Source organism: Lethenteron reissneri, chromosome 52 (assembly GCF_015708825.2).
Source record: "Lethenteron reissneri isolate LAM-NWPU_2019-01 chromosome 52, ASM1570882v1, whole genome shotgun sequence".
Lineage (NCBI taxonomy): Eukaryota > Metazoa > Chordata > Hyperoartia > Petromyzontiformes > Petromyzontidae > Lethenteron > Lethenteron reissneri.
In genome coordinates, this window is record NC_083830.1 from 9,356,433 (window position 1) to 9,371,717 (window position 15,285).

General features: G+C 51.7%; 1 protein-coding gene across 1 annotated transcript in view; it reads right to left on the reverse strand.

Moving 5' to 3' along the window:
- LOC133355776 (1-phosphatidylinositol 4,5-bisphosphate phosphodiesterase gamma-1-like) overlaps window positions 1–14,893 on the reverse strand; it is a 68,559-nt gene extending 53,666 nt beyond the window's left edge. The window contains 2 exon segments of the mRNA XM_061573117.1: window positions 2,618–3,052; window positions 14,393–14,893. Of these exon segments, the coding sequence (XP_061429101.1) occupies window positions 2,618–3,038 (421 nt within the window). The 5' untranslated portion in view covers window positions 3,039–3,052; window positions 14,393–14,893.
- Window positions 14,894–15,285: the final 392 nt, after the last annotated feature.

Sequence of the window (15,285 nt, forward strand, 5' to 3'; positions counted from 1 at the left end):
GACGCGATTGTTTTTTGCGATGCGGTGGGGGGGAGGGCTTTAACGACACGCCACCCCCTCCAAACAACGCGAGACCTGTCCCGCGGACTCGCCGCGCATCCAGCAGCGGACGGAAAATGGCTTGCGGCGGAGGGTGGCCGCTCGGAGGAGACAACGCAGGAGCCAGCACCGCTGGAGCTACTGGGTTCACATCCAAGCCGATGGAGATGGCTCTGTCAAGCAGAGCGGAGTTTGATGGTTACCGGCGGCTGGGCGCAAAACTGAAACCTCACGGGGGAAAAAAAAAATGTTGTTTCTTCACTTAAAATTCAGCCGCTCCATCAAACACTCTGGTTTCGTTTAACACGTCGGCTTTCGCGACCAAAATTATCCATAAGAGGTTTCATTGGGGTTCTGTCACGTAAACAAAACGTGCCAATTAGCACACCGGTGTGTTGGAGAGTAAACCCACTACAAGATTTACAATTTGAGCACAGTGATGTTTCGCCGGTGATGACAACAACAACAACAACCAGCATCATCAGGTTTAACTGCCACGTGGCCAAACACTAGTGGCATGCGCTGCACCCCGAGCCTGGATATAAAAAAAAAAACATTTGGCAGCGTTCATCCCGTTTTTAATCTGAAATTATAGAATTAACTCTGACACCCACAAGATTTGGCACGCGTGTTTGCGAGTGCAGCAAATTCAATATTTTTTTAATCGATAAATCAGCAGCGTCTTTACCCGCCTTAGAAAAATCCCCGACGGCTACACGGCAATCCTGGGCTTGCCGTGGCAACCGCGGACATCGTCGCAACACGCAGAGACGGTGCCGACACGTCGCCGATGCAGCCGGTGCCACCGGTGCTGCCGCTACCGCCGCCGGCAGAGAGAATGATCGGTCGACCCGGGTGTATATAATCCCCTTCCAACGGGTCTCGGTAAGTCACGAGTCTCACCTGCTCACGCACTCACCAACCCACTCGCTCACCAACCCACTCACCCACAATCACTTTAAATGGACTGGGTAGCTCAGGAGAGAAACCTGTAGAAGTTTGGCTTCTCTGGAAACCTACCTCACCCCCTCACTCCCCAACCCACTCATCGACTCCCAATCACTCAAACACTTTGAATTGGAGTCGGGAGGTCACGGGTCAACGTGCGGAAGTGGGGCGACCCGAGCGACACCGCCGCGTCTGTTGATACGTTGAAGCAGTGGCACCGTGGGGGACTTCGCCAGGGCTACAGAACGGGGCCACATCACTATCACGAGCCAAGGTCTATCCACTCCTGGCTACGTCGTCATCATCATCGCGTACCCCGAAACTGGATAGGCATGCGACCGCGGTGGCAGCACACGGGGAGAGGAAGAAGACCGGCTAATGCCATCGATTCGGTCACGCTCCCTGTAAAGAAAACCTCCCCCCCCCCACCCCCGACACAAACCGCATCTCTGCAGACTTTGTGCAGCGAAGGAATGAGTGCACGTTAATCATCGCCGTCATCAGCAAAGATCAATGGATGAACTGCCGGATAAAGGCCTGGCCACTCCATCGTTATTCTCGTGGGTGGAGGATGTGTGCACGTACATATGATGCATTTTGAACTTCTTTAGCACCGTACGTAGCCAACCGTGCCAATAGGAGGTCCGACATGGGCAGGGATATGAAATGAGCTCCCATCCCAAACAGGCTGAAATATAATACATTTAATACGCCCACCGTTGCTGTATAGCGTCTTCAGATGCGCTCGCATTTAGACGCCCCGTAAAATCCAAAGGTTTACTTGTGCGTGTGTACAGCCATGTTGTCGATCCACTGCTGGATGAGGGCCTACCCTCCCAACCGTGCAGGTCACGGGAGACCATTCGACCGTACTTCTCCACACGCCGGTCAGCGTGGGTTGGTGAAGGCGGGCGGCACAGACGACAAAGCATAGTGCAGTACAACAAGGAAGCGGCCCACAAAGCGGCCTCGCAGAAGCAGAGCGGGAGACCTGTCTTTACTCGGAGGTTGCCAGGGCTCGGGCACAAGACCAGTAGGCTGCAGCCTCAGCGAGAGATATACGGGATGCTGTGTGCCGGGTGCGGTAATATTTTCGGGCGCCGCGGTGGCAAGATGTTAACGACCTCGCCTGGTATATAGAAGGTCGTGGGTTCGATCCCAACCCTGACGTCTGCTGTTTATGCAGAGAATGCGTATCTCTCTCCCCGTGGTCGTGTGGATTTTTCCCTCCACAATTAGACACATGCATTTAAGAGTATTTGGCTGCAATACATTACCATGCTATTATTTGTGGCAGCCAGTGTGTCTTACCTGGTAAAATAAAAATAGTTAATTTTATTTTTGGGGTCACTTAACCAGCCGATATTAAGCCACGGGCGATCGCGCATCCAAGCGCTCCGCAGGCAATCACAAACCGCATACCGATTCCTAATCGTGCCGTACAAACTCCCCGAGCCGCTCCCGAGTGACAATAGTGGGCACATCGTTTCCGAACGTCAAGCGGCAACAACCTCGAGATCCCACCGGCGAGCCGTGCAGCGCAACGGCGGGAGTCATTCCCAAAAAGACATGCGCGACCACCGCCGCCACCGCCACCACCACCGCCGCCGCGGCAAGCGCTCCCCCTCACCTATCCCCTCCGTCTTGTCCGGCGAACGGCTCCACCAGACCACCTGCCGCGTCTCGCCCACCACCTGGAAGGTCTTCCTCTCGGGACGCTGCGACTTCTTCTGCTGGAAGAGCGTCATGCTGGTCCCCTGCCGCAGCTGCCGGCACGCGGGCGCCAGCGTCTCTGGCGGCGCAGGCGAAGCTGGCCCACCGCCGACGCTCACCGTCTCGGCGGGCGGCGTCAGCGGCAGCAGCAGCGGAGACGGTGGCGGCGGCGGCAGCGTCGGCGACGGCAGCGACGGCGGCAGCGGCGGCGACCCGGGGCCGGGGCTGGACGCCGGCGGGGAGCGAGGCGTGGCCGGTCCCGGGGAGTCGGCTCCCGCTTGCGTCTCCATGCCGTTGAGCAGCATGACGCCGGAGAGGTCTCTCAAACTCACCGCCATGTTCCTCGGAGGCCCTGCGCGCGAACCAGACGCCAGAGGTTGTTAAAGCAGCCCAGCCCCCCCCCCCCCCCCCCCCCCATTGGTGCATTCAGAGGCCGCAAAGACTACGATCCCCCGCATAGCCCAAACGGACTATTGGGGCAAATGCTGTTAGCGAGTAGCCCCTATGAAGGCCGGCACGGCACACGAGGGGGTGGGTGGCCAGCACCGCGCTCGGCCGCCTTTGTCTCCCGAGTGGGCCATGTTTACACACCGCTCCAGGTACTCATTTATGGCCGAGTCGACCTAGGAAGGAGGCCCAGGAACGGTTCAGAGAATGGTCACCGATGTGCGGGCCGTGAGTGGGAATCGAACTGGGGTCGCCAGTTTCATAGGGGAGTGCGCTAACTGCTGCGCCACCGCTCCCCACACACACGCACACACACACGCCCGGCCTGCTGGCCCAGTGGAAGAGCGAGCGCCTCCTGGTTCAGGGTTTCACTCGGCCCATCGTTGTGGTTAAGCTCACAGACACCCCCCCCCCCCCCCCCCCCCCCATCATGGAAATGTGGAATTTCCATCTGGCTCTGCAGAGCTGCGAACAGGAGTAGAGGACTGCCTCGATGCTAATGCGAGCTGGAAAGCACTGTGACTTTGACGAGCACACAAGCTGAACGAGGGGACGTATGAAACATTAAACTGGACTTGCCGAAGTCGGACATTCGACAGAAGCACCTCTCTCTGAAAGTAGTTCCGCGACGCTCATTGGTGCAATGCTTTTATTTATTAGGGCTAATATTATCATTATCACCTCTTGGCGTTTCGATTTTATCACCACTCACTCCGCACAGCATTGCAACATCACGCCGTGGAAGGTTACCGGATACCGACGCGGCAGAACTACTTCTGGGAGTCGCTCGAGCCAGACTCTCGCTCGGCACCACACGCCGCACCTCCTCGCTCTCCAAGATCCGTTTGTTGACAAACGCGTGGACAATTCGGTGCATTGTGTAGACATTGCACTGCACGATTTACCGCAATGTGAAGTAACAATTCTCAATAAATGCGGCAGGGTTACTGACGGGCCGCTACCCATAGGATTCCATTATCCATCTTGATTTGAAGCTTTCGTGACTGCAGGAATCCATATACCCGTGGTTCTTTCGGTAAAGTCACGTAGGTAGAAAATAAAATAAATCACCACGTCCTGAGGACGGCCGCTTGTGTTGCGATCGAAACGTCGTGATTTGTTTTATTTTATACCTACGTGACTTTACCGAAAGAACCAAAGAGTATACATTATCCATACTTATCTGCAACAGTGAGACGACAAATTTAATTAATACGGTAGCATGTTAAGGCACTGTACTCAGTGTGCGTAATGATTATATATATATAGCGAGAGTGAGGCAGTCAGCCCTAGGCAGACAACAAACAAAGGTCTTGAGCCTGGACTTGGGGCAGGAAGTCGACAGCACAGACAGCTGGGGGTGAACAACGTTTGCTTCCTAACGAGGGGGGGGCTGTGGAGGAGAATGAGCGACCTCCCAACTCGGGCGAAGGTCAACTCCCCTTATCCGCATGGAATCTCACGGGTGAATGCAGATTATAGCAGCTATTTGTGAATGGTTAGCGGTGCACCCTTTGATCCTTAAACATAACGGAAAAGGGGAAATTTAGCGGTTCCGGAGACCGCTTCTGGGCGACGCAAAGCCGTGAACAAAACGCACGACGGACGCAATTTGCCACGTCGCTCGCCTTCGTTTCCGCGAAATTTCCGCGGGTGAGCGGAGAGATCCGACCCGCGGGAAAAAAAAACAATTTTAGCAGAGCGGGTCGCGGATAAGGAGAGCCTCGCCGCTGCACCGCAACAATGAAACGGGCCCCCCCGGTCGCTTCGCCACGGCTCGCCGCCAAGTGCGAAACGGAAGTTGCGTGGGCGCACGGCGGCGACGACGGACGGAGCGAGCGCCGAGCGAAGACGCTTTTTGAAATTGTCAGGAGCTTTTTTGTTCCTCCGGCTTTTACAAGTGCGTTCCATACAAGCTCGCCAAGTGACTGACAGGACTTCATCGACAGGATTGATGGGAACAAAATGAAACGCCGCCTCTGCTGGACACACCTAACCGCCCTAACGTTGCACAGAGCGATCCCGATGATGTTCAGTTCACAACGTTTCTCGTCGTCTCCCTGGCTGTCATTATTTTATTTTTACACGCATTTGTATTGAACTTGCCCTGTTGTCCGTTTATATTCTTTGGAATATTTGACGCTTAATCTTCGGATCTACGAAGCCTAACGAGCTGACATTTTCTAGACAGACTCGCCTTGCGTGACAATTCAAGATTCCATTAAAAAATCGGTCCAGGTCCCAACCCATCGTGGTCCTATTCACGTGTTTAACTACATTTTAATAATTAATCGTATATTTTACCCCCCCCCATTTTGAACTCACGAATGGTCCTTTCAATGTTTTATTATCTTTATGCAAGCCACACACTTTTATTGAGCACATCAAATGTGATTAATTCTGGGGTCAAAACAATGAATTTTCTACTTTTGTGTGCAAATAAAAGTGTGTCCTTTAAAAACCTAGTTTTTTATTACCTAATTATTTTTCCCAGCGCAGAGAAACTGCGGCCACGGAGGCGCACAGATTATAACCGAGTGCGCATTTTTCAAACGAAATCGAATTTTTATTTTTTTAAATGCACGTGGGGGAAAAAAGCACGACAGCCACGCCACTTACAGAGCACGACGGTTAAACAAAGTGGCAGAGAGTCAAATCTCGGATGCCGAGGGGCAGGGGCGAATGTGTGATCATCGATCTTGGATGGGCGGCCACAATTTGTTTGAAAAAAAAAATTTACCAGTTGCTACAGGCAGCTACGTGGTGGGCAGCAGAGGGCAGTGCAGAAACATCCATTGTTGGAATGTTCCTATAAACGTATACTGTGTGTCCATGCACCCCGCGGCATCACCAACCTGCACTGACCAGCATGGTGAAGTATGGTCAAAAAATCCCCCCCCACTATGATGCTCACGGGAATGGGATGTTGAACGTCTTTCGCACCGTACGTAGGCAACCGTGCTGATCAGAGGTGTGGGGGAAGGACTCCAAACGATGGGTCTCTGCGTGAGTCTATGGGTCTCTGCGTGAGTCTATGGGTCTCTGCGTGAGTCTATGGGTCTCTGCGTGAGTCTATGGGTCTCTGCGTGAGTCTATGGATCTCTGTGTGAGTCCATGGGTCTCTGTATGCACGTTGAACTTCTTTTGCACCGTACGTAACCAACCGTGCTCATGGGAGGTGCGGGGGACGGACAACAAACTAAAACACAAAAAGCATCTCTAAAGAAATGAGTTTTCAAACTACTGGATTCAGGATGGCCCTAATCTAGCAGTGGCTTGACAAAGGGCAGTACAATGATAAGTAATACTTGTCAGCCGCGAGTTGGCCTATCTTAGTGGAGGTAATCACAGACAGAGAGCCGAGTTACAGTACTCGTGTTGTCATATCAAGAGCCATCGCGAGAAGGCGCAGAAACACACGAAGTAGCCATGAAAAGTCGCCGGATGATTTCTCACTCGACCGATGTTACAACACGCGGGAATTGTTGAACTCCGGGTGCCACGATCCTTAAAACGCAAAACGTGGACTTTGTAAAAGCCACGTTCCGGCATGGTTTACAAATATGCTATCGAGTTTCCTTTGAAGACTGCTACGTGACAACACCGTACTCACCGGGGTACGGCTTCGTTCACCAAACATGACAAACTGCATGTCAGGGTGCGGTATGATTTTTTTTTTATAAACTGGACAATGCAGGTAATAGATATGTAAAGAGTAACATTAAAAACAAAATACAAGCAGATTAGTTAAGGTGACCATTATCCTTTCAGGCCTAGTTGAACCGTTCATTTGGCCGCTACAATTTTGCTGCCTTGTAAATTTGTTTTTTAAAACAGCCGAATGTTATTCTGAACAGACGTTTCTTCTCAAGGCACGAACAAATTTGATATTGGCCGTGTGAGGGGCACACTCAGGGCTAGATCCTATTAAGCCGATTATCCGTGTAACTGATAATAGGGTTTATTTTCCGGCGCTTGCGGATCACCGCCTCTTATCCGTGCGACAGTTCGGTTATGGATAACGTCGCTCGGTTGTTATGGATCACGTCGCGTGTCAGGGAGACCGCTTCCGAGCTACTCGTTAGTTCCAGGGCGTGCATCACTTCCGTTTCATTTCCTCTTATCCCCCATCACGGCTCGGATATTCTCCGTCCCTCTTTCTGCATTTCTCCCACTCACGCGGTGGAGGGGGGGGGGGAACCCTCCTTCTCCAATCATCCCTGGACGGCTTGGGCATCTATAAGTCCACTCCACAGTCCTTCACATCCCTATTTCACCACTTGGCACCACCTCTCTCTGGGTCCTCCTCGGCCTGCCGCGCCCCGGTGGCTCCACGTTCGTCGCCTTTCTTCCGTGGATTGGGATTTTCTCAAGACAGTACTTAAGACATGCCCCTAACAAGCAGTCAACTTTCACACTTAACGTGGCCTCAAAGTGCACATAGCCTTGCATAAGCGCCGTAGTGACATCACCACCACTTAGTGGCAAATGGCGGTTGTTGTTGTTGGCTCAGATACTAATATCAATATTCTGACAATAAACTCATTTATTTATTTTGACCAGGTAAAGCCCCACTGAGCTATGAGCTCAATTTCAGAAGCAACCAAACAACACATGATAGCTCATTGAAGTGGCTTACATCATCGAAAGTGGGAATTTATAGTCGCAGCCAAATAATCTAAAAGCACGTTCCTTTTTTATTATTTATTGTATTTCAATAGAAGCCCAACCCAGAGCACAAACTGTGCCACGTGGGGGGTGGGTGGGGTTACACTAAAAGCATGATTCTAAATGGGAGAGAAAAACCGAAGGAACCCAGAGGAAAAATCTCCGCGACCACGTGGAGAGAGAGAAAGAACACGCAAACTCCAAATATACAGCCGGCATTGTCAGGGTCGGGATCGAACCCGCAAACTCCTCCTGTCCCGGTCCGCTTCCTCTTATCCGTGCCACGAGTACGGCACCGATGGTGGGAACGTGCGTGGATCGCGTGGGATGCGCCGGATACTGGGAAGTGCGTAAAGCTGGGCGTGGAACGGCAGACGGGTGGCACTGCACCAGCGTGCTCGCGTCGGCACAAACCGGATAAGACGTCGGATTTTTAGAGAGCTGACCAAGCACCATCAGCCACAGATTCATCCACTGCTGGATGAAGGTCCACCCCCCGCCCCCCAAGCCATCGCCACTAACCCGCACCTCCGATTAGCCGAAAGAAAGTCAACGTACATCTCTCACGTCGCCATCCGTCGCGGGCCTTCGATGCCAGCTTTGGCACAAACACGGCTGGGAAAGCGAAAGAGAAGGCGCTGCTGCCACTTTTTATTGGCGACAGCGCCACAGCCATGCACAAGCCCCAATGTTCTGCGACTGACAAAACAAGGCTGTGATAATAATGGAAGACGCTCAAAACGCGACAGTTGTGTAATGTATGGGACCGGATGTTGTTATTCTACGATGTGCACCTCATAAGCTCGTGAATTATAAATCCGCACACCACAAAAGCTGTTGCTGAATTGATATACAAAAAAAACCTACGTCTTTGTTCCAGTGTCATACAGAGAGGTAGGTGCTTTATTCATTACCACATCTATTATTAAATGTACGTTGTACACAAAAGAAATGGGAGATTAAACCATCCCTGCTGGCGACAGACGCCGTTTCAACGGGCTGCTTTGAGCACCATCAGCCATCACCAATCCACAGCTGGATGAAGGCTTCCACCCCCACACCCTCCCCAAGCTGTCGGCATCTCTCACGGCCCTTCGACGGTGTCACAATCCACCCAGTGCCCGCGCCGATTTTAAATCGCTCCATCTCCACGGTGGGCCCTCTTGGGCGCGTCACTCCGGCGTTAAGCCTCGACCACCCCAGCCGTCGTCCCTTCTAGCGACGCGTTCCGCCTGCTCCAGACACGCACGCTCGCTCGCCCTGACAGTCAACACAGAGAAGGGGGGGGGGGTGTCTCTCTCTCCAACTCTCCAACCCACCGCATTCCTCCTCCTGCCTCTCATCGCAATTCCAAGCGTGCGCGCTTTCTCTCTTTGCACACTTTTCAGCTTTTGTCCCGTGTTTGTTCGGTGTCCCGCGGCTCGCGATGCACGAACGTTCCCTTCTGTCGGTATCGTACGACAAACAAAAAATAAGGGCGCTCTTGCAAAACGGTCCTCATCTAAAATGGCAGCAGAGCATCGTCGGCTGCAGCAGTTGTTGCCTGCTACGAAGCCACGGCGATTCATGCAAGTTCCCAGACAGGGCTTCAAACTGGGATTAAAGGACTCCGCTGAACCCTTGAGTTCACCCTGCCCCCATCGTTGGAGCTCATTCTCCACCAAATCCCAACTCCAGCACGGACCCACACAGCCTTTGTCCCAAATCCAAGCACGTTCACTTTGGCACCGGTAAACACCCAAGGCTTATTATCCCCCCCCCCCCCTGCAACAACTCAAACCTGGAGCCCTATCTCAAACCCTGCCGCTGACCGCAGCTCTGCTGCATACACCACAACAGTCGTCACTGTTAACCCCAACACACATTCAGAACTCTTAATCGCCAACCTCGAGCGCGAACCATAGCCCCTGGGCTGATACTCTAAACCACAACCTGATGCATGTACTTGTCACTGCCATAACTCTGATATATATAAAAAAAACTGTATATCTAACCCTAAACTTAAGCCACAAAGCTCGACTCAAACGCTAACCCATAACCTAACCCATAAAGCCAAACTTAACCTTACCCATATAGCCAAACTTAACCTTACCCATAAAGCCAAACTTAACCTTACCCATATAACCTTACCCATACAGCCAAACTTAACCTTACCCATAAAGCCAAACTTAACCTTACCCATATAGCCAAACTTAACCTTACCCATAAAACCTTACCCATACAGCCAAACTTAACCTTACCCATAAAGCCAAACTTAACCTTACCCATATAGCCAAACTTAACCTTACCCATATAACCTTACCCATACAGCCAAACTTAACCTTACCCATAAAGCCAAACTTAACCTTACCCATATAGCCAAACTTAACCTTACCCATATAGCCAAACTTAACCTTACCCATATAACAACCTTACCCATACAGCCAAACTTAACCTTACCCATATAACCAAACTTAACCTTACCCATATAGCCTTACCCATAAAGCCAAACTTAACCTTACCCATACAGCCAAACTTAACCTTACCCATATAGCCAAACTTAACCTTACCCATATAGCCAAACTTAACCTTACCCATATAACAACCTTACCCATACAGCCAAACTTAACCTTACCCATATAACCAAACTTAACCTTACCCATATAGCCTTACCCATAAAGCCAAACTTAACCTTACCCATACAGCCAAACTTAACCTTACCCATATAGCCAAACTCAACCCTACCCATATAACCTTATCCATATAGCCAAACTCCCCCCCAAAAATACATAACCCTAGCCACGTACCCAAAGAGAGCCCGGCGTCACAAGCGACGAGGTGCAGATCAAAGTAGTCAGCTCCGAGCCAGTGATGGAAATTCCACATTACTTTAACAGGAGCCGGGACCCCAGCAAAGACCAAACCTGAGCTCTTAAACACAGCCGCCAGCTAACTCCAACCTCAGCACGAATGCCAAACCCTAATCACAGCCCTATAACCCTAACCACAGCTCTAACCCTAGGCGGATTATATCCCCTAATCTTAAACCTATCCTTAACTATATCCACAACCCTACTCCTAACCACATATACCCAAACCAACCGCTAGCCCCACACAAATCCCTAACCATTTAGTAAACCCAAGGCTTGCCCTATCCATATCGATAACCCTACCTCAACTAATACACGCAACCTTCACCATAGCCCTCACCCGATGTGCTTCTTACAGTGATGCAAATTGGGTTTAGAGCCTCGTTTAAAATAACTGCAGCAACATCAACAACCACTCATCCCACACACTCACACCAAACACCGCCGTTCAAACGCCAATTTTCAGAGAATTATTGAACATTCATATATATATATCTAACCCTAACTCTAACCCACCCGAACTAACGCCAGCCTTGCAATGATTAACACCAAGCGCTGCCATTTAAATGCGAATTTAAAGGGCGTTGTCCGAAGGCGTGTGTCTGTTCAACTCAATAGCTACGGAGTATTCACTATTCATGTGCCTATTCACAAGCGGTTTCATTCGGAAACATGTTTGACATTGAATTCTAATCAGACCCCCCCCCCCCGCCGCATCACCCTGTAAACACGTGGAGTCTCCGACTCTTAACCACTCAAGTCTCATCTCTACACTACTGGCCACTCTATTTCATGGGCTCTGAGTAAGAGCCAATGCCCAAAACGTCGCCTGTTCCTTGTTAAGGCCACACACAACAACAACGTGTGCACAGCGTTGTTAGTGACAAACGTGTTGAGTGTTTGTGTTCATCGTGTTTGTGCGGCGCCACCACCACCACCAGATCACGTGGAGAATTTAAAAAGGCAACTCCTGTATTGTTCATCCACAATCACCAATCATCTCCATCCCTACCCCCAACACCCCCCCCGCCCCCATAACTCACATTCTCCTAAACCCTACAACTCCATCCGTACGTCCTCTTGGCGTCGAACGGCAACAGGAGATCAAAGTTCAAATAAAATCAACATCCTTCACCCAACAACACCTAATGTGTGTCCTTATAATGAGCAGCAGGCAGCTGACACACTGACCACCATCAACACGAGACAAAGATCCCCCGTGTAGCCTGTAACAGACTGTAGGGGCAAGTACTGTTAGCGAGGAGCACCTATGAAGGCCGGCAAGGCACACGCCACGCCCGGCCGCCTTTGTCTCCCCAGTGGTGATTTTTACACACTGTACCAGGTACTCATTTCAGGCTGAGTCGACTTAGGGGAGACCCGGAACCGATTCAGATAATCGTCACCGGTGTGAGCAGGAATCGACCTCGGGTCGCCGGGTTCGTAACGAAGTGCGCGGACCACTACGCCACCGCTCCCCACCATGAACACCACCACCAGCAACCACCACCAGCAGAACCAACACCACCAGCAGAACCAACACCACCACCATCAACACCACCAGTAGAACCAACACCACCATCACCACCGTCAACACCACCAGCAGCAACCACCACCACCACCAGCAACCACCACCACCAGCAGAACCACCATCACCAGCAACCTCCACCACCATCAACACCACCAGCAGAACCAACACCACCACCATGAACACCACCACCAGCAACCACTACCACCATCAACACCATCACCAGCAGAACCACCACCACCAGCAACCACCACCATCAACACCACCACCATCACAACTACCATCACCACCAGCAGAACCAACACTACCACCATCAACACCACCAACATCACCATCAACACCAACATCAACACCTACACCACCATCAGCACCAACACCACCATCAACACCACCACCAGCACCAACACCACCATCAACACCACCACCATCATTCATCAACATCACCAGCAAAACCAACACCACCACCATCAACACCACCAGCAACCACCATCAACACCACCACCATCAACACCATCAGCAACCACCATCAACACCACCATCAACACCAACACCACCATCAGCACCAACACCACCATCAACACCACCAGCAGCCACTATAAACACCACCAACATCACAACTATCAGCACCATCACTACCACCATCACTACCACCAGCAAAACCAACACCACACCTATCAGAACCACCACCACCGTCATCATCAACACCACCAGGAGAACCGACACCACCACCAACACCACCATCACCACCATCGTCATCATCAACACCACCATCACCACCACCATCACCACCAGCAACCACCATCACCACCACCATCAACACCATCACCACCAGCACCAGCAGCGGCCCCGTTATCCGCAGCAACGACGGCGCATGAAGCGGCCTCGCTCGCCACGAGCAGTGACGGCGAACACGAGCAGATGGAACACGACCGGACCGGCCCCACACACAGACACACACAGAGACACAGAGACACACACACAGACACACACACAGAGACACACACAGACACAGAGACACACACAGACACAGAGACACACACACAGAGACACAGAGACACACAGAGATACACAGACACACACACAGACACACACACAGACACACAGAAACACAGAGACACACACAGAGACACACAGAGATACACAGACACACACACAGACACACACACACACAGAGACACACACAGACACACAGAAACACAGAGACACACACAGAGACACACAGAGATACACAGACACACACACAGACACACACAGACACACACACAGACACACAGACACACACAGACACACACAGAAACACAGAGACACACAGAGACACACAGACACACACACAGACACACACAGAGACACAGAGACACCCACAGAGACACAGAGACACCCACAGAGACACAGAGACACCCACACACAGAGACACAGACACACACACAGAGAGACACACACACACAGAGACACACACACACAGACACACACACACAGACACACACACAGAGAGACACACACACAGACACACACACAGAGACACACACAGAGACACACACACACAGAGACACACATAGATACACACATAGCTACACACACAGACACAGACACACACACAGAGACACACACAGACACAGAGACACACACAGAGACACAGAGACACACACAGAGGCACAGAGACACACACAGAGAGACAGACACAGAGATACACACAGAGAGACACACACACAGAGACACACACACAGACACACACACACAGAGACACACACACAGACACACACAGACAGAGATACACACAGACACACACAGACAGACACACACAGAGACACAGAGACACCCACAGAGACACACACACAGACACAGAGACACACACAGAGACACAGAGACACACACAGAGGCACAGAGACACACACAGAGAGACAGACACAGAGATACACACAGAGAGACTGAGACACACACAGAGACACACACAGACACACACACACAGAGACACACACACAGACACACACAGACAGAGATACACACAGACACACACAGACAGACACACACAGAAACACAGAGACACCCACAGAGACACACACAGAGACACAGAGAGGAGACTGATCAACGTCTTTCACAACACGCCGACACCGAACGAACGCGTTCTATTTGCTCTTGCAAATAGCGACCACTCAATGCTCACAGCGACAGGCGGCGAACGAACGAGCGAGTGGATCCTTACCGGGGAGGATGAACCCAGCAGCAGCAGCAGGAGGAGCAGCAGGAGGATGATGATGATGAGGAAACGGGACGGGCCCGCTTACATCTGCAGCATCATCATCAGCATCATCATCAGCAGCAGCAGCATCTCTCTTAATCCTCTTATGTCAAAGAGAAGGAATGAAGGCGAACGAGCAGAAGCAATGTGACCCTCTCTCTTTCAAATAAACTTTATCATTTACTAACCCTGCCCGCTTGCTCGCAAGCTCCCACCTCGGCTCGGGGTTGGGGGGGGATGCTGCTGCTGCTGCTCCCCGACCGCGTGAGATGAGAGCGAGCGAGCGATGGATGTTTGGGGCTGTCGCGGGGTTATTGTTGAACGAGGAGGAGGACGAGGGGGGAGCAGGAGGCCCAGCAGGAGGATGGAAGGAGGAGGAGGGAGGGGGCAGGGATGATGATGAGGATGATGATGATGAGGATGATGGAGCGAGACGTCGCTGCGCTCCGCGGTGCCGCGACTGCTTCTTTGGTTGGGGGGTGGGGTGGGGGGTGCTTGAGCCCACGCGGTTGGAATTCACAGCTTGGATAAGTACGGCGTGCACAGCCTTTATTTGTTTATTTATTTATATATATGTGTGTGTGCAATTAACATAATTTACCTGGACAGGGAGGATGAGGACCTTCCTCCCCCCCGCCAGCCCACCGGTTTTTTTGAGATGGCACGGACTTCGATGTCCGTAACAGTCCACGCACACACACACCAGGAGGGGACAGGAGGCTGTGTGAGCCATTGCCCTCCTACAACTCGCATCGGCCGCGTTTGTAATAAGTATAACCCGTAAAAACAAAGTTTTTCACTATAAATCCTTTATATGCGTGGCGGCTAGAGTCCTCTCGTCCTCTGGCTTGAGATGG